The sequence below is a fragment of the Prunus mume genome, linkage group LG2 (assembly GCF_029339155.1).
Source record: "Prunus mume cultivar Tortuosa linkage group LG2, ASM2933915v1, whole genome shotgun sequence".
Taxonomy (NCBI): domain Eukaryota; kingdom Viridiplantae; phylum Streptophyta; class Magnoliopsida; order Rosales; family Rosaceae; genus Prunus; species Prunus mume.
Window position 1 is genome coordinate 45560214 of NC_142699.1, and position 20615 is coordinate 45580828.

Below are 20615 nucleotides of genomic sequence, written 5' to 3' on the forward strand. Positions count from 1 at the left end.
TGAGTCATACCATAGTCATAAGAATAAAATCCTACAACCATGATATGATGGAAAATAGAGTCACAAATAATACAAATTTATTTAACAACACAGAATCAAAGTCACAGTAACTGGTAGTTAAATACACACTAAGATCCTTAACAAACGGTTGACTACTTATAAATACTTACACAATTCAACAATAAAGGCCTAGTAGCTTGGTTGAAACTCACTTCCTTAAACTTTGACTTGAATCCTGCACAATTTATTAGGGTATGAGCATTCTAATGCCCAGTAGAGTACCATCAAACACCTCAAGGTCAGCTATCACAGTTAATCAGAGTGTCATGTATCAAACAACACAAGATACATAAGTTATGCAACCATACCAGATAAATAAATTTGCATATGCGGTGATGCCAAGAAGTCACTCCCTTATAATCTCACTAATTCATACTTTAGGGCACCAAGCTTGCATGTCTCATACCATACATTTTACTAATGTGGCTCGGAATACCCTAAAATATAAACTAGTGCCCATTCCTCCCTTACCCAATTATTCTTTTGTTTACGAATGTTTCAACTTTCACTTTTCATTAGAGGCCGTTCTCCCATCACCTCAATATATTCAAACCTTGCTCTCGTCACCAGAATATATTCTGCATTTTTTTTTCCAGATATATCTAAGGCATTCTCCCACCCTTAGATATACATCGACCCAAACACAAATCCAAAACACAACCGTATTTATGGTGCATATGTAATGCAGCTCAACATTATTTATCTCTGCGAAATAATTATACAGATAATAACAATAATATTTCAAGCTTAATCAAATGAATAATAATATTTACCCAACACCAAATAATTTCCACAGAGAAACATCAATAATAATATTCACATAACATTAATTACAATTTCATCGAACATCAAATAATATTCACCGAGCAAAACAACAATAATATTCATATTTATAGTACTATATATAAGCACCAAGATTAAAAGTGACATAGCCCAATCATCGGGAAATCAAGAAACCCTACCTCATGTCCAGCTAGCTAAAGTACCACTTTACCATTCAGAAGTTCTCGGATTCATTGAATCTACACTTTCGATCCAATTCCTTAGAAGATTTTTCCTTTCTTCCTCCTATGCTTCCTTCTCTTCCACACCCAAGTTCCATCTCCTTCTCCCTTAAAATAATATCCTAGAGTAATCATCATTATCTTTAGCTTAGACTAGGTGATTCACTCCTAATAGGTGGACAACTCACCCTTAGGCCAATGACTCACCTATACCAACTCATCTCCAACATGATTGTGGATTTGAAAACTTGAGGCAAGGGGGAAAGAATGAGAGAATGGTGGGTTGATGCCCTGCACATTTTAGAATATTTTTTTATTTTTTTGGCCTACAAGGGTATTTTTGGTAATTTTAACACATAGGGGGTATTTTGGTTTTTTTTTTTTTACACATAGGGGGTATTTTGGTCATTTTAGCCCAAAATTCAGAAACGATTTCCTAAGCATTCGTTGAGTCGACCACTATCGTACTACCTAAGAATCATAATGGTCTCACTTCAATGTCTTAAATGTCATTTGAAAAATTCACAAAATGTTACCTAAGGGCATTTTTGTGCAACTTGAAATTAAACACACTTAATCCAATAGTCTTAATCCAAAATCACTTGATAAAATACCCATAATCATTCTTCACTATAATACTATTTTCACTGAAATACGAAAGTCCACCTTTAATTTTTTGAAGTATTACAGCTCATGGCAGATTCTGATGGCAACCGAGTCAGGCTTTGGGTTGATAAATGGTTACCTTGCAATCAGGACCCACAATTGTTAATCCAATTGCCAAGGATTGGAACATTGAAAGCATAAGACATGATATATGAACATGATGGTAGAATGATTCTTTCTTTTCCACTTGGAAATGGTGATGAAGGAGATAGACTTAGTTGGCCTCTTAACCAGAATGAGATATACTCAGTAAAGTCTGGATATAATATTATGACAGATGCTCCACCTTCCCAATATCATGATCGGCCATCTAGCTCAAGGGAAAATTGTCCAGAGCTATGGAAGATTATATGGAAGTCCAACTTGATTCCCAAACTCAAGAATTTTCTATAGAGGATTGTTAGAGGCTGTTTGTCGACGAAAGAGGGCTTATTTAAGAGGCACTTGGGAGCCAGCCCTTCGTGTCACGAGTGGTCGGAATCAAAGGAGCATATGTTCTTATTGTGGAATTGGGTGAAATATGTTTGGTTTGGTGGCATTAAATTACAGAGTTGACCGTTAGAGCATAACCTCTATGGAAGAGTGGCTACTCAGTGTGTTGGGGAATCAAAATCAAAATAAGTAAGAAATGATGGGGACTCTTGCTCTAATTGCGTATACATGTTGGATTATCTGGTGCAACCGGTGTGATGCAGTTTTTAAAGGTAAGCGTGTATGCCCAAATCAATTTGTAGTGAGAATTAGACAAATGCTTGGGGAATTCCACTTTGCATCAAGCCCTGTGACTACTCTATCAATAGTACCTGCTCCCTCTAGTGTAACATCTGAGAATACTTGGTCTCCTTTTACCCATGGATGGTGCAAGTTTAACGTTGATGCAAGTTGGGATAAAGTCTGCATGAAATCTAGTTTGGGTGGTGTGATTCAAGATGAAGATGAAATTTTTTTGAGAGGTTACTGTCAGCCTCTATTCTTGAGGTTGAGGCTCATTTTGAGTTAAAAGGAATTTCTTTGGTTTCTGATTTGGGTGCCACCCACATCATCATTAAGACAAACTCAAAGGAGCTGGTTCAAAATATCAAAGGCGGAATTGGTATGAGCGTGTGGTCTATTTATCTTATCATTTCTACTGTTAGAAGATGCTGTAACCAATTCAACTTCTATAATTGGTGGTGAATCCCTTGTCGATTAAATGGAATAGTTGATTCAATTGCGGCGAATGCATAGAGGAGGATGCGCGAGGAAGTCTAGATTCGCATACCCCTATCTTCCCTGGTTTTTGTTCTGCAGGTGGATGGATTACCTTGTCCTACAAGATTGTAGGTTGTTGCCAGTTAGAGGTTGACGTGCACCCTTCGGTGGCGTCCTAGTGGCTGGCCGTTTAACTGAGCTTCTTTGCTTTCTTTTTTTTCACTAGTCTGTTTGTTTTCTCTTCTCCTGGTTGTTTGGTTGAAGTTGTTTTCTCTTCTCCTAGCTGTTTGTTTGAAGTACGTGTTCCTGCCTTCCCAATGGATTCATGTATGTACTGTTTGGTTGCCTTTATCTTAATGATAATCTCTTTGCCCAAAAAAAAAGGTCTATAGGTTACAATAATTAAAAATATTAAAGTGGGCTTGGTTTAACTTCCAACAAAAAGTCGTACGAAAGTCTAAATAGGGTGCATTAAGAAAAATCAGGGATATTTTTTGTAGTTAAATAGGGTGTACTAGTTAATTTTACATTTTGATTAAAATATTATGGTGTACTTAGATTATAGGGTGTACTCAGTTAATTTTAGGGTTCGTCTACCAGCACTCTACTTTAATTACAAATAAAATTGTCTATTGTTTTTTGTCGACCCAGTTAATCCAAAATTTTGTATGAAATTATTTTGTAAAAACCTAAGAAATATGCTCAAGCAAAAGCAAATACTTTACTTAAATATCAAAGTCACTAATAATCCATTGAGCCATTGAAAACTTATATTTTGTTTCTTAAATATCAACGCCACTAATAATCGACTACTCGATTAAGATAAAAAATGTATGACTAATACCTCTTGTGGACCATGGCCAAGTCAAATGATTTTGAAGTTTGGGTTGTGGATGAATACTTGAAATCGTGCTTCTTTCAATTTGAATTATGTTTTCCCAAGAAAAAAGGGTAAATTTTACTTTACTACTCGCAAGTTTATCGAAATTTAGACTTTAATATCTAAAATTTTTTATTTTTTTTTGGTCAACTTCGTACCCAAAATTTGATTTTCCTACTACTGTGATACATCCGTTAGTCTGACCGTCAATTCTTCTATTAATAATTTAACATGAAAATTAATGGGTCCACGTGGCCTCACCCATATTATGCCATGTGGATTGAAAGAATATATAATTAAGGAAAAAAAAACACTCACCTGCCCATCTCTCTCTCTTTTCAACAACCGCAAACTCAACCCGCACCCCCTCATATTCTCTCTCCCTCCTTCTATCTTCCCTCCTCTCTTTCTTCAACAACCACCTCCACCTCAACCCCACAAAGACATCCACCAAACCCATCCAATCCAGTTGGAGGGGTCTTTTTATTCCAAGACTGACAAATGAGCACAGGCTCTGTAATAAGAAGATAACAAAATTCCCCCAGTACCTGAGTTCAAGAACCAAGCTCCAAAATGAGTTTTTGAAAAGTTTGTTGAAACTTTAGAAAAACACTTTTAGGTTCTTTTCACCAATAACCAAATGAACATAACAAATTGATGAGTGACTTGGTTTGAGGAGCTTGTGGCATGGGAGCTAAGCTTTCACAAGTTCAGCAATTTGAGAGAGAGAGAGAGAGAGAGAGAGAGAGAGAGAGAGGCATGAATTTCTTACAAAGAGCAAAGGTTTAAAATGGGGAAGAGAAAAATTAGGAAGATTTTTATCTCAAGAAAATAATGGGAGGAAAGATGGGGTGTCTTGAGTAAATTTTCAGGTGCTTGACAAAGCTTGGTCACACTCTGGATGATGGTTTTGCTGGGTAGAGGAAGCTCCCTTTTATAGGCACTTAGAGCCCCTAATTTTATCTAACCTTCTTCTTCCTTTTCCTTTGCTTCTTCTCATTCAATCATATTTGGTGAAATTTTCCTAACCAAGGCGCATGGGTAATGAGCCCTTTGGGGTTCCAAGAGTTTTATGCAGCTGGACCTCTCCATAGGGGTGAGGCGCCACCCATTTTCTTCCCTAGTTTTCCTATTGGAGCTAGCAGAGGAAAGGGAGAATGGGCAGAGCGTTTGCCCAACGAGATTCTTTTGGTTTTTACAGTGGCTTCTCATTGACTCTGTCATAGAGCTTTGGGCAAAGGTTGAACACGATGCTAGATATTTTATAAAGCGCTGGGCTGGGCTTTTCCTAAGGTATTGGGCTATTGGTATTCTATTTTCCAGCGGCCTGTGAGTTTGTTTTTCATCAGGCTGCTGGAAGTAGTTTATCTGCTTCGTTTTTTTAACAAAGTGTTTGAGTGCTTTAACTAACATGGGGTTTTCTAAGCAGACCATTATATTCTTCTAAGGCATTGGATCATTTTCTCTCTCTCATGCTAGCCCATGTGCTTGGGCTGAAGAAATGAGCTTAAGTTTTAGCGTTCCCAAGCAGCCCAAAACTCTCATTCCTTGATCCCTCAATGGGCCTTGTGAGTGCTTGTACCCGTCCATACCACAACCTTCTCAGCAAGCCCTGGGTAATTACGTGGCTTGGGCTCACTTCAGCCTGTAGCATGACTTGGTATTAAAATAACAATTCTTCACATGACATTGCTTGTTTATTTAGCATGTTTGTGCTTGAATTTTATCGTGTTACTATAAGCTATGATCGGGCCGCATAACGTTGAATAGATTAGTAAGCGGGAATTTATAGAGCCAATGGCTTTTTGGCCCTTTTGCGCATGCTTGCTTGGCACGACGCGTGGCCCATGGCTTGCACAGGTGCATCCTACAAATTTTCTTATGTCCCAACTGGGCTCTTTTTGTGATCAATTATTTGTGCTAGGCTGAGAATAAACCCGGGCCCTAACCCTTGGATTTTTGGGTCTCAACACCAGTTCAGCTTCGACTTGAACTCCAACCCACAAATTTCCAAACTCCATCAAATCCAGCTATGATGTTCTTTTACAAATCAACAACCCAAATTTCCAAAATGTACCCACTTTGAGTTTGTACGGCGTATGCCATTTAATAAATTAATTAAATACATATTCATGATTTAATTTTTTATTTAATTTATTAATGATTTTTTTAATCCATGTGCCACAATATGGTGAGTACACATGGACCCATTAATTACCACGTCATCGTTTAACAGAAGATTTGATTGTTTAATTAACGGATGTATGAAAGTGGTAGGAAAATCAAATTTTGGGTGCAAAGTTGACACGAAAAAAACTTTAGGTATTAAAGTATAACATTCGAAAAACTTGTGAGTAGTAAAGTGAAATTTACCCCCCAAAAAAAAAACAGATAGGCTTAGTTAAGTCTTGTTACTAATTGCCACTACACGTACCACCTAAAATAATTTTTTAAAATACAAGTGATAATCTAAATTAATATAATTTATCGAGAGATGAATTCGAACCTGATGTGGGTTGAATACCAATTTGGTTCTCTATAATTGAAAGGGTTTGGTTCTTCAAAATACCAATTGGGTTAACTTGCTGTGTGTTGACCAAAAGATTGACTCAATTGTTGACACTAAAAAAGGTTGAATAATCAAAGGAAAGCAATATAAAGCACAAAGCAAAGGAGATGAGAATGCCAAACCAGAGTTCTTGAGAGCACTTTGCAGGGAGCAGTTTCTCCATTCTTGGGCTTGCTCTGCTGCTGAGCCAACCAAGATCTCCAGCTACTCAAGTCTCACAGCAGAGACATTAGGGTAAGGAGAAAGACGGGAACTGCTTTGTTTGTGGAAGCGGCAGAAATCAGTGGATTCATGTTAAGTTCCTTGCACCAAAACAAAACAAAAACAAAAAAAAAAAGTTAATGATACAATCAACCAATGAATTATGACTTAATCCGCCCCCCGAGTTTTATCAATTTGCAAATTCTTAGGTACATTTAATATGCATTTCTCTATTCCAATCCTTTAAATCCTTAGACCATTCAGGAAATTGAAATCATAGTATACGGACTATATTTTTAGCTATTATCAATGAAGGTAATATAATATATTTTCTAAGAATTGATTGGATTACTAACAAAAAACCTCTTAGTACTTGAGCAAGTAAAATACGGCACTAATATTAGTGTTTATTAGTGTCGACTAGAAACGGGGCATGGCCAAGTGATAAGGCAACGGGTTTTGGTCCTACTATTCGGAGGTTCAAATCCTTCCGTCCCAGAACATATCTGACCCATAATAATATTATCATATTATTAATATATAATAAAATATAATATATATATATATATATATCTATATCATAATAAAATATATAAAAATTAAAGATTGTCTTTTTGAACAGTCTTCCGTTTAAGGGTACAATATTGGTATAGAAGGCGTTCAATTATCAGAAAAAGAATACAATGTTGCTACAAATTTATACAATGAAATATCAAACTCTAGTCTCATCATGCACGTATGGAATTCGAGGAAAACCGCATGGGCTCATGGGCCCTCATTCTTCCTCTGCCACTTCCATCACGCCTAAATAAATAAATAAAAGCCCCATTATCCAACAAAAAACGAAAAAGAAAACCCATTAAACTCAAGCTGGGTTTAGTTGGCAAATGAAGCCCAAGAGAAGTCCTGGTTGAAAACTGGTGACGTGTCTACATGGAGAGCACCCCCACCCAAAGCGTTGAAAGTTGAACATACGACTACTTGGGGTAGCGTGTAGTCCAGTCCAGTCCAGTAGTTGGTCGTGTAGCGAGTGAAAATTCCCCGCGAGAAAGGAACGTCGGTTATAGAATTCCAAAATTCTAAAATTCCAAAATTCCAAATGGGTGGTGGACCGGACGAGTTGATTTAATCCAACCACGGTTCAAAACCTGGGTTAGGGTTAGGCCCATCGGCTCCAGCACCAGGGGACTTGCTATATATCAAGAGAGCCGCCTTCATCGCTCTTCTCCCTTAATATAAAAAAAATATCGTCCGCTGATATCTTCTCTCGACTCTCGACTCTCACGGCTGCGTGCTTTCCCATCAGGTGCTCCTTTCCCCTTTTTCTCATCTTCAATTTTTTCTTCTATTTTGGTTTTTCGTTTTCAGGCTTATGCGATTTCTTCTCTCAATTGTTTTGGATCTGCTGATTGTTTTCTGTCGAATTTACCTGATTCTGCGAATTTGCGTTTATGTATTTCGTGTGAGAATTCATGGCTTGATTGGCAATTTCCTTTAAATTTATGCAGTCAATAGGCGTTTATTTATTTATAAGATAGTTCTTGCGGATTCACATATATGATTGTTGAGATAGTCTTGCGGATCCACACATTTGATTGCGTTTTTTTACTATTATTTTGTCTCCTGTTGAATTTGTATGTTAGCTTTGCCATATAATTGTTCTTTCTCTTTGTTTGATTTCACATACATATCCTTTTTAGCTGGATGTCCTTAATTAGTGTGGAGGGATGTGTGGTTTTGGACATGTGTATACATATCATACACATAATAGTCGTAGATGAAATCATCTGATTTGTCCCTTTCACTTTTGTTGTTGACATAAATGCTACGGCTTGTTTTGGATAAATTGTATGAAGTTTATAGGTGTGGAGGCCTTCTGATATGTTATAAAGTTACGAGTTAGATTGTATGACTCTCAGAATTACTGGTAACATGTTTATGTAGTCTGCTTCCTTTCTCCTTTTAATGTGAATTGCATGGTTCTCTATCTTCTTCTCCAAATCTATGTGAATTGCGTGTCCCTTTTTTCTTTTTTCTTTTTCTGTCTTTTTTTTTGGCTTTATTTCCTCTGGTTTCATTGTTTTCGAAACCTTTGCGCTAAATGTATGGTATCTTGCAGGCCATTAATTGTTGTTTCAGCTGTTGCTGTGATTCCTCAGAATGGCAGATGGTCATGAGACTGATAAGAACATCGAGATATGGAAGATTAAGAAACTGATCAAGGCTCTTGAAGCTGCAAGGGGTAATGGAACCAGCATGATTTCTCTCATCATGCCTCCCCGGGATCAAATCTCTCGTGTTACTAAGATGCTTGGTGATGAATTTGGAACTGCTTCAAACATCAAGAGCAGGGTGAATCGTCAGTCTGTTCTTGGTGCAATTACATCTGCTCAGCAGAGGCTCAAGCTTTACAACAAGGTTCCTCCTAATGGGCTGGTGCTGTACACGGGAACAATTGTAACTGATGATGGGAAGGAAAAAAAGGTCACAATTGATTTTGAGCCTTTCAGGCCAATCAATGCGTCTCTTTACCTCTGTGACAACAAGTTTCATATTGAAGCTCTGAATGAACTCTTAGAATCTGATGACAAATTTGGTTTCATTGTCATGGATGGTAATGGGACACTTTTTGGGACATTAAGTGGCAACACTAGGGAAGTGCTTCATAAATTTAGTGTGGACCTCCCAAAGAAACACGGAAGAGGAGGGCAGTCAGCTCTACGTTTTGCTCGTCTTCGAATGGAGAAGCGCCACAACTATGTTAGGAAGACAGCAGAGCTTGCCACACAGTTCTATATTAATCCTGCCACCAGCCAGCCCAATGTTTCAGGATTAATATTGGCTGGGTCAGCTGACTTCAAGACTGAGCTTAGTCAGTCAGATATGTTTGATCCCCGTCTGCAAGCCAAAATACTGAATGTGGTGGATGTTTCTTATGGAGGGGAGAATGGTTTCAACCAGGCTATTGAGCTGTCATCCGAGATCCTGTCCAACGTTAAGTTTATACAGGAAAAGCGCTTGATAGGCAAATACTTTGAGGAGATTAGCCAGGACACAGGAAAGTATGTTTTTGGTGTGGATGACACACTAAAAGCTCTGGAGATGGGTGCTGTTGAAATTCTTATTGTGTGGGAAAGTTTGGACATCAATAGGTATGTGCTAAAAAATACCACTACTGGTGAGATTATAATTAAACATTTCAACAAGGACCAGGAAAACAATCAGAGCAACTTCCGGGATTCTGCCAACGCTGAATTAGAGGTTCAGGACAAGATGGCACTGTTGGAGTGGTTTGCTAATGAATACAGGCGGTTTGGTTGTACTCTTGAGTTTGTCACCAACAAATCACAGGAGGGGTCACAGTTCTGCCGTGGTTTTGGTGGCATTGGAGGAATTCTTCGCTACCAGCTTGATATGAGGTCATTCGACGAGTTTTCTGATGATGGAGAAGTTTATGATGACTCTGAATAGCAATCAATCAACTCTTCCCCAATACTGGTGCAGGAAGGTGGGGTGCGAAAAGCCTGCACCAGTGCGCTCGGAGTCGTCGTTGCTGCCGCTGCTCCTGAGCAATGCTCACGAAATTTCGCAGGCTTGATCCAGGTTTCTATTTCCTCTTTTCATCTTTTAACGTTATATTCTTTTACCATAACCAGTCCCCTTATCATCTTTTATCTCTTGAAGGACATTACATTGTTATCTGATCCTGAAAAGCTTGACCCGGTGATTTCATCTGGATCGGAAAATAGGCTGGGCATATCGATCATCCAGAATGAGGACATGATGCTAAGAGCTGCTTCCGTTGGATCGAGACCTTGCGAACTTATGCACCCATGTTATGAGAACCCCATGAACGATTCTGGTCTTTGGAGTAGTGCTTTTGGTTAAGTTAGTTGTTATTGGTGGTTTTCTTATGACTTCCAGTTGTGTCATGTCAAAACAATTTACTAGTAGCATTGTGGCTCATCAGTGAGATGTAGCCGGGCTGAATAATCATGTTTTAACTAGTACTACGTTATCTACTTGTGGTCATCTTCTGAAGTATTCTGTTCTAGGGTTGTTGTCATATAAACCCTTTTTTCTTTGTGCTATGAACCCCTTTTGGAGCTTTTATATGCAATGTATGTATGGATTGAATATTTGCATAAATTTGGATTTGCCATCAATCCCTCTGGGACAATTTATCCACGGTCAATATAGATGAAGGGGATTCAAATTGTTGAAGTAATTTTTGTTCAGTGGATGCATTTTTGGTTCGGTAGCTGCCAAAATTGAGTTAATACATAATGCAATTGGATGATACCACGTGGCCATGGAAATTTGCCAAGCGGACTTGAAGGAAGGTTTCATTGTGCTATCTCACAGCTAGTTGGGTGATTGTAACTTGATTAATCTATACTTCTATGCAAGGATTAAAATATCAATAATATGGACGACATGTTGTCGATATTATCATTTTTTCGAGTCTAGGATATTTCGGAACATATTCACACATATTGTATGATTATTGATAATATCAGAAAATATTGATGTCAATAATTTCTTACATGTTTCAACAAGATTTGGCTAAAATATCATGATAATATTGTTATAATGTCGATAATATTGATATGATGAAGATGGTGAAAATTTTGAAGAGTTATTTACACTAACATTTCCTAAGGTTTCTTGTGTTTTCACAAAACCCATTTTCGTTGATTGTTTGTTCAAAAGTTGATGATTTTATTGGGAAAAAACTTATGCAAATCAACAAATGACAAAATTAACCTCAATGAAGTATGTGCAATATAATCTCAAAGCCAACTTGATCATTTGGAGATTCTTTTTAAATAAAATCATCAATCTTTGGATGAAAAATCAATGAAAATGAGTTTTGTGAACAAAGCCAAAAACCTTAGGGGGTGTTAGTGTAAATAACTCAAATTTGAACTTCACAGGAACTCTATTTGGTACTAAGTCACTCGTGTATCTTACTATGTAATGTATAAAGTGCAAAATATTGTAGTAAATAATTACAAATAAATGATTATGGTGAGTTTAATCTTCTTTTATTAATTACTACATATACACTCGTAGTGTTTGTCAACTCGCTATATAATCAACTTAAATAAGTTAACATCATGAAATGCATTTCCTTTCAATTTTTTGTAATGAAGTAATAGATAATTGACTAAATAAAACATCATCCAATGTTTCAATAAAGATTTTCAATTTTTTTAATTTACAATTTTCATGGTTTTTATTCAATTTTTATCGATATCGATAATTTCCCAATATTTTCATCTAAATTTTTGTATTTTTGGACCACTTATATTTCCAAAACCATCTATATTTTAGACCTTGCTTCTACATCACTTTTCTTACTTTAATGTTAATATATTGCCTTTTGTTTTCCAAGTTCCCTATCTTCTCCTATTTTTAAGAATAATATATTTTGGTTATCTTCCCTTTATATTGCATTCACCTTTTTTTTTTCTCGATAAAAGTTTAAAAACATTGAAAGAAGAAATAAAATAAAATAAATAAATAAAAGATTTTCCTACAGTTTGTTCTATGAGCGGTTGTGGCTATTAAATTAACAAGTTCATCATTCTCTATTAAGTTATAAATTAATCACAATTCATTGAAGTATATTCTGAGTTTTCACTCAGATGTACTCGCCAAACAAACCGTAGATTAAACATGAAATAGATTATCTTATGAGTTTGTGTGATGTGAGCAACATCATTACTAATACTTTCTTGGCATGTTTACTAATCCGTAATTGGATTAGGAGGAATTGAATTGAGGAGAATTAGATTCCAGATTCCTATTGAAGTTATTTACTAAATCATATGGATTGAGATGAGTAAGATTCTAGATTCCTATTGAAGTTGTTTACTAAATCATATGGAATTGAGATAGGAGTGATAATAATTACTAAAATGTCATCGTTATTAGGTTAAAGTAGATGAAAATTTTAGAATTTTTAAAATTGTGTGATGATATAATTGGTAAAAAAAAAATGAATTCCTAATGGGTTAGTTCCCCAAGAATTAGAATACCACCTCCCACTCAAGAATTGAATTCCTTCAAAATCAATAATTCAATTCCTAATTTTGTGTGGGTCATACTTAATTTTTAATTCCTTGATGTGAAGTAAATGCAGGAATCCTCCACAGGTAGAATTTATTTCTTGATGAGAATTCAAATTCCTGATTAGTAAACACCATTTCATTTCATTTTTATTTTATTTTATTTTCTCAGAAAAGAAGAACCAAAGAAGAAGCCCACAAGAAAATAGACCCAACAAAACCACAAGCCCACAAAAATGACACAACAAAACAACCCGGGTTAGGTCTAGAGTTCATCACGGTTACGATGTTTAGGCTATAAAAGGGGCCTTCATTTTCATTCGATAACAATCAATCCCGCAGCCGCCGTCTAATGGCTGAACTTGAAGGGGACATCTTCTCCAAACACCCTTTGTTTGGTTGATTTCTCTGTTCGTTGATATTCTTCGTGGCTTGCCTTTTCTTTTCAGCCATTCTTTCGTTTCCTTTTCCCCTATGCGAACAAATTCTGACATGTATGTGCATATATATTTGATTCAATGTGTTTTTTTGGTACCCTTTCGTTTTCATTCATTCTTTTCATTTTGTGCATCACGTTTGAGTTAAAAAGTTGATTGACCAAAGAAAATGTTTTACTGGAAGTTTGAAAAAGAGTGTCTTTGATTTGATGCAGCTCCCAATGATTGAACGCCAAATATATATAAGTTTCAGCCTTGTCTAAATCAATGTCATGTTGAAGATTTTACAAGTTCTGAGGGAGCTCTCTATTATTTTACTTCACTTTTTGCACTTGTGATCTTTTGCCACTCAAAACAACGGTGGGAAGAAATCATCTAATTTTTAATCTTTGTGGTTATGTTTGCCATAAGTGCATAATTCGAAGGAGACCCATCATTTTCCTTTGCCATTTGGTAAGTCTGCAGGCCCAGATGCAGTCTCTTTACCAGGCTCCACATTCCTGCCCTAACACCCATCTTCACAACCTCCCTCGGGAGCCCTATATCTTCATGATGAAACAGAAGCACTTCTGATGCCACTTTATGCTGCTCTCCATTCCTAGGCTTCACTGAAATAGTTGTTTCTGTATCTGTCTGTCACTCAAAAAAGAGATTTCTACTGGGTAAACAGAAATATACCAAAATCTAAAATACGTACCTGATTTTATATGCCAACTCGAATAATAATTATCTACCCGTCTTGGTCTTTTAGACCTTGGTAGGGGTGGATATGGTGTTCCCTTGTATATAAGAAAACATATAATCAGCAGATGGCATTTTGTCACAGGACAGGACCTATGGAAAGAGAGCTTGAAATATTTGAGACAAAATCAAACCTTTGTTAGGCAGTAATATCCAGAATCAGATTCCCAAATGCGACGGGTTATGACATATTCTCGATCACTGCAGAACAATGGCAGCTGTGGCATTTAGGGAGAAAAACCCTAATTGCAATTAAAAAAATCTGGGTTGGAAGAAAAACACAATAGTTCTAGCAAATTCTGTGTAAAATCAGATGTGGTTGTACCTTTCTAATCCAGTGGATAGTCATGGAACCAGTTTTGGGGCAAACTCTGAGAGTTTGGAAGTGAATGAGCGTGTTATCCCACTGGGGTCTAAATTCATCATCCCAGAAGAAGTTCCTCAGCAACTCAGGTGATACATTTTCGAATACGGTTCTTGTACGGTACTGCGTAGGGCCCAACTGAAATTTGAAAACAATGTTACAAAGAAAAGACACATTCGTGGTGAATAATGGACATGATAATTGGATTTATATTACCGGTGGATCCCTGTACCAAGCTTGGTATGTCAAGGTAGGGGTAGAGCGCTCCATCATGAGCTTCCATGGCGGACCGCCATCGGTCTCGTGGATGTGAGAAACCAATACCTTCACATCATCCTCGTTCAATTCAGAACATTCTTGTTCGTGATGTGGGTCAGTGCAGCACTGGCCACTGAAGGTGGTGGCTGTGAGCCAAGGACGGCTGACAGACTCGGATGATATCTCTCTGCGCCTGTGGCTGCTGAAGGAAAGAGTGGGAAATGTTAGGCGCCATGAACATAAGGTCCGTGACCAAGACCATCCCTTTAGAAGACTCAAGCACACAAGTGGCATCCATGCTGCAACAAGACATAGTAGAGCCAATGCCAATTGGGCAATCATAATTACAGTTATAAGATGAAAGGGCAGCAACAGCTTTATTTGTTTACATATTTTTGTTTGGCTGCTCTGGTTTTTGCATCTTATTCTCCACAAGACCACACAATGTGGCACTGGAGCAAAGAATTTCCTGTTTTCACTTCTTTCCAAGACAGCTTGATGAAGAAACAACTGACCAGGGAAACAAAAAGGGATCATTGCAAGAGGAAATGACTTGAAATGTAAGTGACGAATATAATATGGGCAGCACTAGGTTGAACATGTATTATCTTCCCCCATCACCCAAGGATGGCACCCTAATTTAAGATATTTATTCCATTGTTATCATAATACGATATCTGTAGGAGTTCAATTTAAGAGCAACAGCAAACCCCTCCAAGTAAAGAATATGAAGGCACACCAAACCAAGAAAATCAACCCTTTTCCTTCCTTCTTAATCTGATCAAGCTTTTTATTTTATATCAATAGGAAAAAGGTTCTTGGATCTAAACGGAAAAAGGCCAATGTTTACCCAGTTGATGATGTTTTTAATTTTTCTGTTTGTATTTTGATAATTAAAGAAAATATGAGATAAGAGAAAAACGAATATATAACATTAAACAGTTTATAATTAAATATAATGGCCCAAACAGGACTAAAAATGGTGCAATCTACTTGAATCTCGGAGTAAAACTTGTATCATAGAATACATAGATATGAATCAAACACTCGGGCTCCCACTCTCCTCCCAGACAAATGTTAGAAAGGGAGAAACTTGCATTAGTTGACTACGGCAAAAGAGTTGTTCTCATGTCTAAAAGGCAGAAGTTCCTGATATATCGAACACAGTTCCAGAAATAGCAGCATTTCCCAATCATAAAGTGCACCAGTCACCACCAACGGATTCGAATAGGACAAGCTTTATGCTACCGGAATATGAACCAATTCTACTCCTGCAAGGGAGAAGAAAAAATATCAATACTAGAACCAATATGAACTAACCAACCTACTTGCAATGAATGGAGGGGTGGGGGGTCATTGAGGTGCAAACACTTTTCCTTGACAGACGGCATTTAGGATCATACAGACAATAGATTATTGCATAACAAATGCTGATATACTACTAATTTACAACAAAGATCCATCTTGAAATGGATTCATCTGTAACCTTTAACACAATCTAACGTATCACAGAATCAGCACACAACCCAAGCCTACAAAACTGATGGGAGCTATAATTGGAGCTATAATTGTATGTTTAAGGTGAAATGAATTCAACTGAAGAAATAAGCAGATATAGGCTCAAAATAACTGTATCCTATTTACTTCTACCCAGTCCCGATGCTCTTACTTTATGACAATTTTGTAATCCAACACAGTCCCTCTTGCTTCTAAATGAGGGTTCTCTTTTTACAGGTGCAATATTTGGAATCACTAACACTACTACCATCAAACTTGCATGCACCTTCTTACCTAGAGAAAACAAGACCTTTCTACAATATCACTGAGATGAAGAAAAGAATAAAGATTAAGTTAAGATAAGATAGTTCAAAAGTCATAGGAAGCACACTGGTACCTGTTCCATGGGTTCTGCTTCATCTTTCTTCTGTTCATCCACATCTTTTGGTGCATTAGCCTCATTTTCACTATTGACGTCCATTTTATCATCATTTACTTTAACACTATTTGTCTCGGTATCATCATCCAAGATTTTCAAATCCGCAGGAAGCTGACCTGATTTCAGTGCCTGCTCATGCAAAACAAGTATAATGTCAATGTACAAACAATAAGAAATAAACATTCAAGAAAACAATGAGTAATTTCTCTGGTTAAGAAAAGCACCTGTTCAAGTCTTGCAACTTCTTCAAGAGTCTGGGAATTCACTATGGCAGCCTGGACAAGGATGAAACAATACGTGAAACAACAGAAAACCTAAGATGACCCCACATATTAGCCATAAAATAGGGGAATAACCCCAGATATAAAACAATAAATATATCACAAAGGATAAAATTTTCTACTTTTCCAGAAGAAATAAAATTTTCTGTGAATTTCCACCATTGGATATCTTGAAATATCTAATTTTACTTGAAGCGACAACTGATGTAATGTGCACGAGATATCACTCCAATATACAAACAACATTTACTAGTAGGATTTGATTAATCAGTGAAGAGCAGAAAATTTAGTAGGGACATGCAATGTACCACTTTACAGGAGTTCATCCCAAACCAAAATCTGGTTCTATCAAAAGAAAAACAAATTGTTCATTTTCATTGAGTCCAAGCCTATTCAACACAATGTTGTTTCTTAAGTAAAACCATCACTGCTTGATTATAAAAGTAAGTGAATGGTGAACTTTGCCTCTCCTTTGTAAATTTAAATAAGATTTTTATTCATTCATTAACAGTCACAAGGTGAGAAAGACATGGTTTTCCAGCACCTGGTCACAGAATATAATGATTGATGCAACTAGGTAAAAACTTGATAGCTATGATTACCTTGATAGCCATAATTTGCTCGGGAGTGGGGGCAACTACTTTTGGTGTCTGTTGTTCCTCGGCAACATCTGAAACATTTGGAACCTCAGTTGGCACAAAAGTTTTTGCGGATACCTTTTTAGTCTCTTCTTCAACTTCTTTAGATGAGAACAAAGTTTGTGCTTCCAATCTCTCCTATGATTGATGGAGCAGGACCAAAGAATAATCAATCCAGGTAAATAAATACAAGAGGAACTAGCTAAATCTTATAGTCAGAACAGAATTCCATATTTCCACCTTTTTTAAGGACTCAAACCCAGGACCTTTCCTGGGGGAGCATTCCATATTTCCACTTTTTTAGTGAAACTAGGTCGAAAATAAGCAGAAGCCTTTGATTCAACAGATCAATCATTTGAAAGGAGCAAAGCTTTTTGAAGGTACAAAATAAGAATAATAGTGTGTAATCCAAAGTTTGGGTGAGCAGACATTACAGAAACTTATTTTTCAGTAACCTAAACTACGCGTCTGGCTGACATCTTAAGGTTTAGGATAAATGATAGTTGGAATTGCAAAAGATAATCAACCATAAACACCTTTAAGACACAAAGTAGTGGGCGTTCCATAAGTATGTTATGCCAGCTCATAATTGGTACCAACATAGAGAAAAGAAGCATCATGCCACAAAAGAAAAAACATGAGTTTGACAACTTAAAAATGACTCACCTTGTTTTTCACCTTCTTAAAATCTAGAACCCGAAGCGACTTTAACTTGTGGATCACATACAGCCTGTAATTGGGTTTCTTTGTGATGTTGTTATCCAGCAGGCTAAGAAACTGCAACTTCGGAAGGGATGCAAGAGGATCAATCTCTACCAAGTTGACCAGCCTGTTGTTGGTAAGTACTAAGGTGTGTAACTTTGGCAAGAACTCTGCAATACATACAACTCAACACTCAACACTTAATATTTAACACACAAAAACCATATAAAATTACTAACACAAGATAACATTCTGGGCATGAGAGTGAGGTGAAAAAAGTATTTCAGTTACCTCCAATGTTGGGATTGATACGGGTAATTCGATTGTTATTGATAATCAAAGTACCCAAGCGATTAAGATAGGGTAAATTCTCCAGCTTGACAATTTCATTGTCAGACAAATCAATGGTGTCAAATTGGTCCTGTTCAGATTAAAGGGAAAACAAACATATATCACTTAACTAGATTCAGTAAACTTGAAGCAGCTTCACATAAATAACCAACCATCTACATGAAATAAACTACGGTTTGGGACGATAACAAATTCAGATGAGTAAATTTCTTACCTCTGTAGCTCCCAAGTTTTCGATTACAGCTATCTTATTACCTGAGAACAAAGAAGGGAAAGAGTTTTGAATTATAAACCCTAACACAATCAATTTAGGGTTAGGAATTGAGAATTGGGAATGGCGGAAGAGGGAAAAGAAAATACCTCGAAGATCTAACTCTCGCTCCTTAAGGGCATTGAAAAAATGAGGGCTTTTCCATACCAAGTCTGCAGTGAGCCTCACCATCTCTCTCTCTCTCTCTCTCTCTCTCTGGTTCGCTGCTCTTCGCTACTTCGCTATTTGCCTGGCCTTAAACCCTAAACCTTTTCCCTATCCTCTATCTGTATTTTAGTCGGAGCTCGGAGGAGGTTGAAAACCTAACTAAGCCACACAGGCACACTCTACTTGTTGGTTAATTGCGCTCTTAGTCGGCTACGGCGTCGTTTTGTTTTCAATCCACACCGTTTTGCTAAAAGGTGCAAAAGAATTGCCACGCAATCAAACTTCTAAGAACCGTCCGACCCAAGATCAACGATGCACGTTGTACGCGATGATGTGTATAATTATTGTTCTAGAATAAAAACGGTAAGAGAGGAGCAAGGTCTGTTTCACTAGGGGTGGGCATAAAAACCGATAAACCGATCAAACCGAAACCAACCCAAACCGAACCGAAGAAGAGAGGAGAAAAAGTCAACTGTGAACCTGAACCGAACCGTGAAAAATTTTCAGCTCCTGAACCGAACCGGTAAATATTTAATTATATATATTTATTACACGGGCGTCGTTTGATGGCCAAAATAAAAGGTTCAGTGAACTTGCTTGCAGCGTATCCTCAGCTGTTTTTTTTTTCCCCTTAACCTCCATCTCCTCACACGCGATTCTCTCTCACTCAGTCAGTTTCTCTTCTCTTTTCGTGTCTTCTTCTTTCTTCTTCACAATCAAAACCCTAAGGCGCCTCTCTGTCCCGAGTTCGTCTCTCCAGACCTTGGATCTTTCGGCGACAGCACCGGCGTCGCTCCTTCGTCGATCTCTCTCTCTCTCTCTTGTCTGGCAGGTATATATTTCTTTCTTCTGTTTTTGACCTAAGCGGCGCCTCTCTCTCCCAACCTCAGATCTTGTCTCTCCCGACCTCAGATCTTTCGGCGACAGCATCGGCGTTGCTCCTTCATCGATCTCTATATCTCTCGTTTGGCAGGTATCATCTCTTCTCTCTCTCTCTCTCTAGCTGTCTGTTTCTAATATTATCTTCTTTCTTCTGTTTTTTTCCTTGATTTGGGCTGTTGTAAAGGTTCATCTTTTATTGAATTTTCCTAGTTTCTCGGTTGTTTGCTTTTGGGAATTAGGTGAAGCTCTAGATACTACTGTCTATTAAATGGCTCGGGACGAATTTGGGGTTTGGCTATTTGTGTAGGGGTTATATACAGGATTTGTGGGGAATATAATCAACTGCTGTAACAAGGGTAGATGAGTTCTGGGTTTTGCTTGCTTCATCTTACTTTAGGAGTGATGAGTTCTGGGTTCTGGTGCTGTTTCTGGTGATGAGTTTGAGTGATGTGTTTTGCGGTTCATATTGTTGTCTCTCTTTAGCTTTTGCAATTTTGTTGGTCGTCTGGGTTTTGGTACTGCTTATGCTTTCTCAGGTTTTTACTCATTAACTTCTATCTAACCGTTTCTGGAGACACTTTTTTTTCTTGTTTTCAATACCGGCTTGGTTCAGTCTTACCGCACCTTTTGGTGAAAAAAATTTATTTAACAAAGAAACAGAAAAAAAAAAATCAGAAGATAATAAAACCGTTTATTTGTCCGAAAGCTCTAGACTTTTGGTGACCACTGAACTGAGCACTTGAATTCCATTGCATGGAGGCTGCTCCTTGCACTCACCAGAACCACAATACCCTCTTTATTGCAATGGAGGCTAGCGGTGGTGAAAAATTTGCTTGCTTGATGTTCATGATATATTGGTTCTGAAATATGTTTGATGTTAATGAGATATTGGTTCTGACATTTTTGTGTGGTTATAGATAGACTTGCTGCTGTTTCGGTGGGTTGTAATTAGGTGTTTTACC

General features: G+C 37.4%; 3 protein-coding genes and 1 long non-coding RNA gene across 7 annotated transcripts; 2 read left to right on the forward strand and 2 right to left on the reverse strand.

Annotated features, from left to right (window-relative positions):
* The first annotated feature begins 7738 nt into the window (after positions 1-7738).
* ERF1-1 (eukaryotic release factor 1-1) lies at positions 7739-10720 on the forward strand. Its single transcript, XM_008224077.3, has 3 exons — positions 7739-7877; positions 8691-10174; positions 10256-10720. The coding sequence occupies exon 2, from the start codon at positions 8732-8734 to the stop codon at positions 10040-10042; it is 1311 nt and encodes a 436-aa protein (XP_008222299.2). The 5' UTR covers positions 7739-7877; positions 8691-8731; the 3' UTR covers positions 10043-10174; positions 10256-10720.
* Positions 10721-13307: 2587 nt separating this feature from the next.
* LOC103322189 (uncharacterized) lies at positions 13308-15222 on the reverse strand. Of its 4 annotated transcripts, none has more exons than XM_089046916.1 (6): positions 14835-15222; positions 14404-14644; positions 14149-14325; positions 13958-14041; positions 13780-13861; positions 13308-13705 (listed from the first exon to the last, which is right to left on the reverse strand). In XM_089046916.1, exons 1-6 carry the CDS (start codon positions 14864-14866, stop codon positions 13458-13460), a joined length of 864 nt encoding a protein of 287 aa, XP_088903042.1. In that variant the 5' UTR covers positions 14867-15222; the 3' UTR covers positions 13308-13457. The 4 variants fall into 4 exon arrangements, with proteins under 4 accessions (XP_088903042.1, XP_088903040.1, XP_016647053.2 ...); XM_089046914.1 differs by having other exon boundaries at positions 14404-14647; XM_016791567.2 differs by having other exon boundaries at positions 13308-13690; positions 14404-15222.
* A 133-nt stretch (positions 15223-15355) lies between these two features.
* Positions 15356-18929, reverse strand: U2A' (U2 small nuclear ribonucleoprotein A). Its single transcript, XM_008224079.3, has 8 exons — positions 18714-18929; positions 18568-18608; positions 18294-18423; positions 17967-18172; positions 17265-17438; positions 16606-16656; positions 16340-16510; positions 15356-15716 (listed from the first exon to the last, which is right to left on the reverse strand). The coding sequence occupies exons 1-8, from the start codon at positions 18793-18795 to the stop codon at positions 15711-15713; spliced, it is 861 nt and encodes a 286-aa protein (XP_008222301.1). The 5' UTR covers positions 18796-18929; the 3' UTR covers positions 15356-15710.
* A 524-nt stretch (positions 18930-19453) lies between these two features.
* LOC148920528 (uncharacterized) lies at positions 19454-20407 on the forward strand. Its single transcript, XR_016124456.1, has 3 exons — positions 19454-19603; positions 19684-19744; positions 20360-20407. It is a non-coding gene; the product is annotated as an uncharacterized LOC148920528 (long non-coding RNA).
* The last annotated feature ends 208 nt before the right edge of the window (positions 20408-20615 follow it).

What these genes read in the sequence shown, in the direction of transcription:
- ERF1-1 (XM_008224077.3), top strand. Translation starts at nt 8,732, where the DNA reads ATGGCAGATGGTCATGAGACTGATAAGAACATCGAGATATGGAAGATT.
- LOC103322189 (XM_089046913.1), bottom strand. Translation starts at nt 14,982, where the DNA reads ATGATCCCTTTTTGTTTCCCTGGTCAGTTGTTTCTTCATCAAGCTGTC. An exon ending in CTATCCACTGGATTAGAAAG is followed by an intron (nt 14,042 to 14,148) that starts GTACAACCACAT and finishes TAAATGCCACAG; the next exon opens with CTGCCATTGTTCTGCAGTGA. An exon ending in GATATTACTGCCTAACAAAG is followed by an intron (nt 13,862 to 13,957) that starts GTTTGATTTTGT and finishes CTTATATACAAG; the next exon opens with GGAACACCATATCCACCCCT.
- U2A' (XM_008224079.3), bottom strand. Translation starts at nt 18,795, where the DNA reads ATGGTGAGGCTCACTGCAGACTTGGTATGGAAAAGCCCTCATTTTTTC. An exon ending in AGCAAATTATGGCTATCAAG is followed by an intron (nt 16,657 to 17,264) that starts GTAATCATAGCT and finishes ATCCTTGTCCAG; the next exon opens with GCTGCCATAGTGAATTCCCA. An exon ending in AAGTTGCAAGACTTGAACAG is followed by an intron (nt 16,511 to 16,605) that starts GTGCTTTTCTTA and finishes TTGCATGAGCAG; the next exon opens with GCACTGAAATCAGGTCAGCT.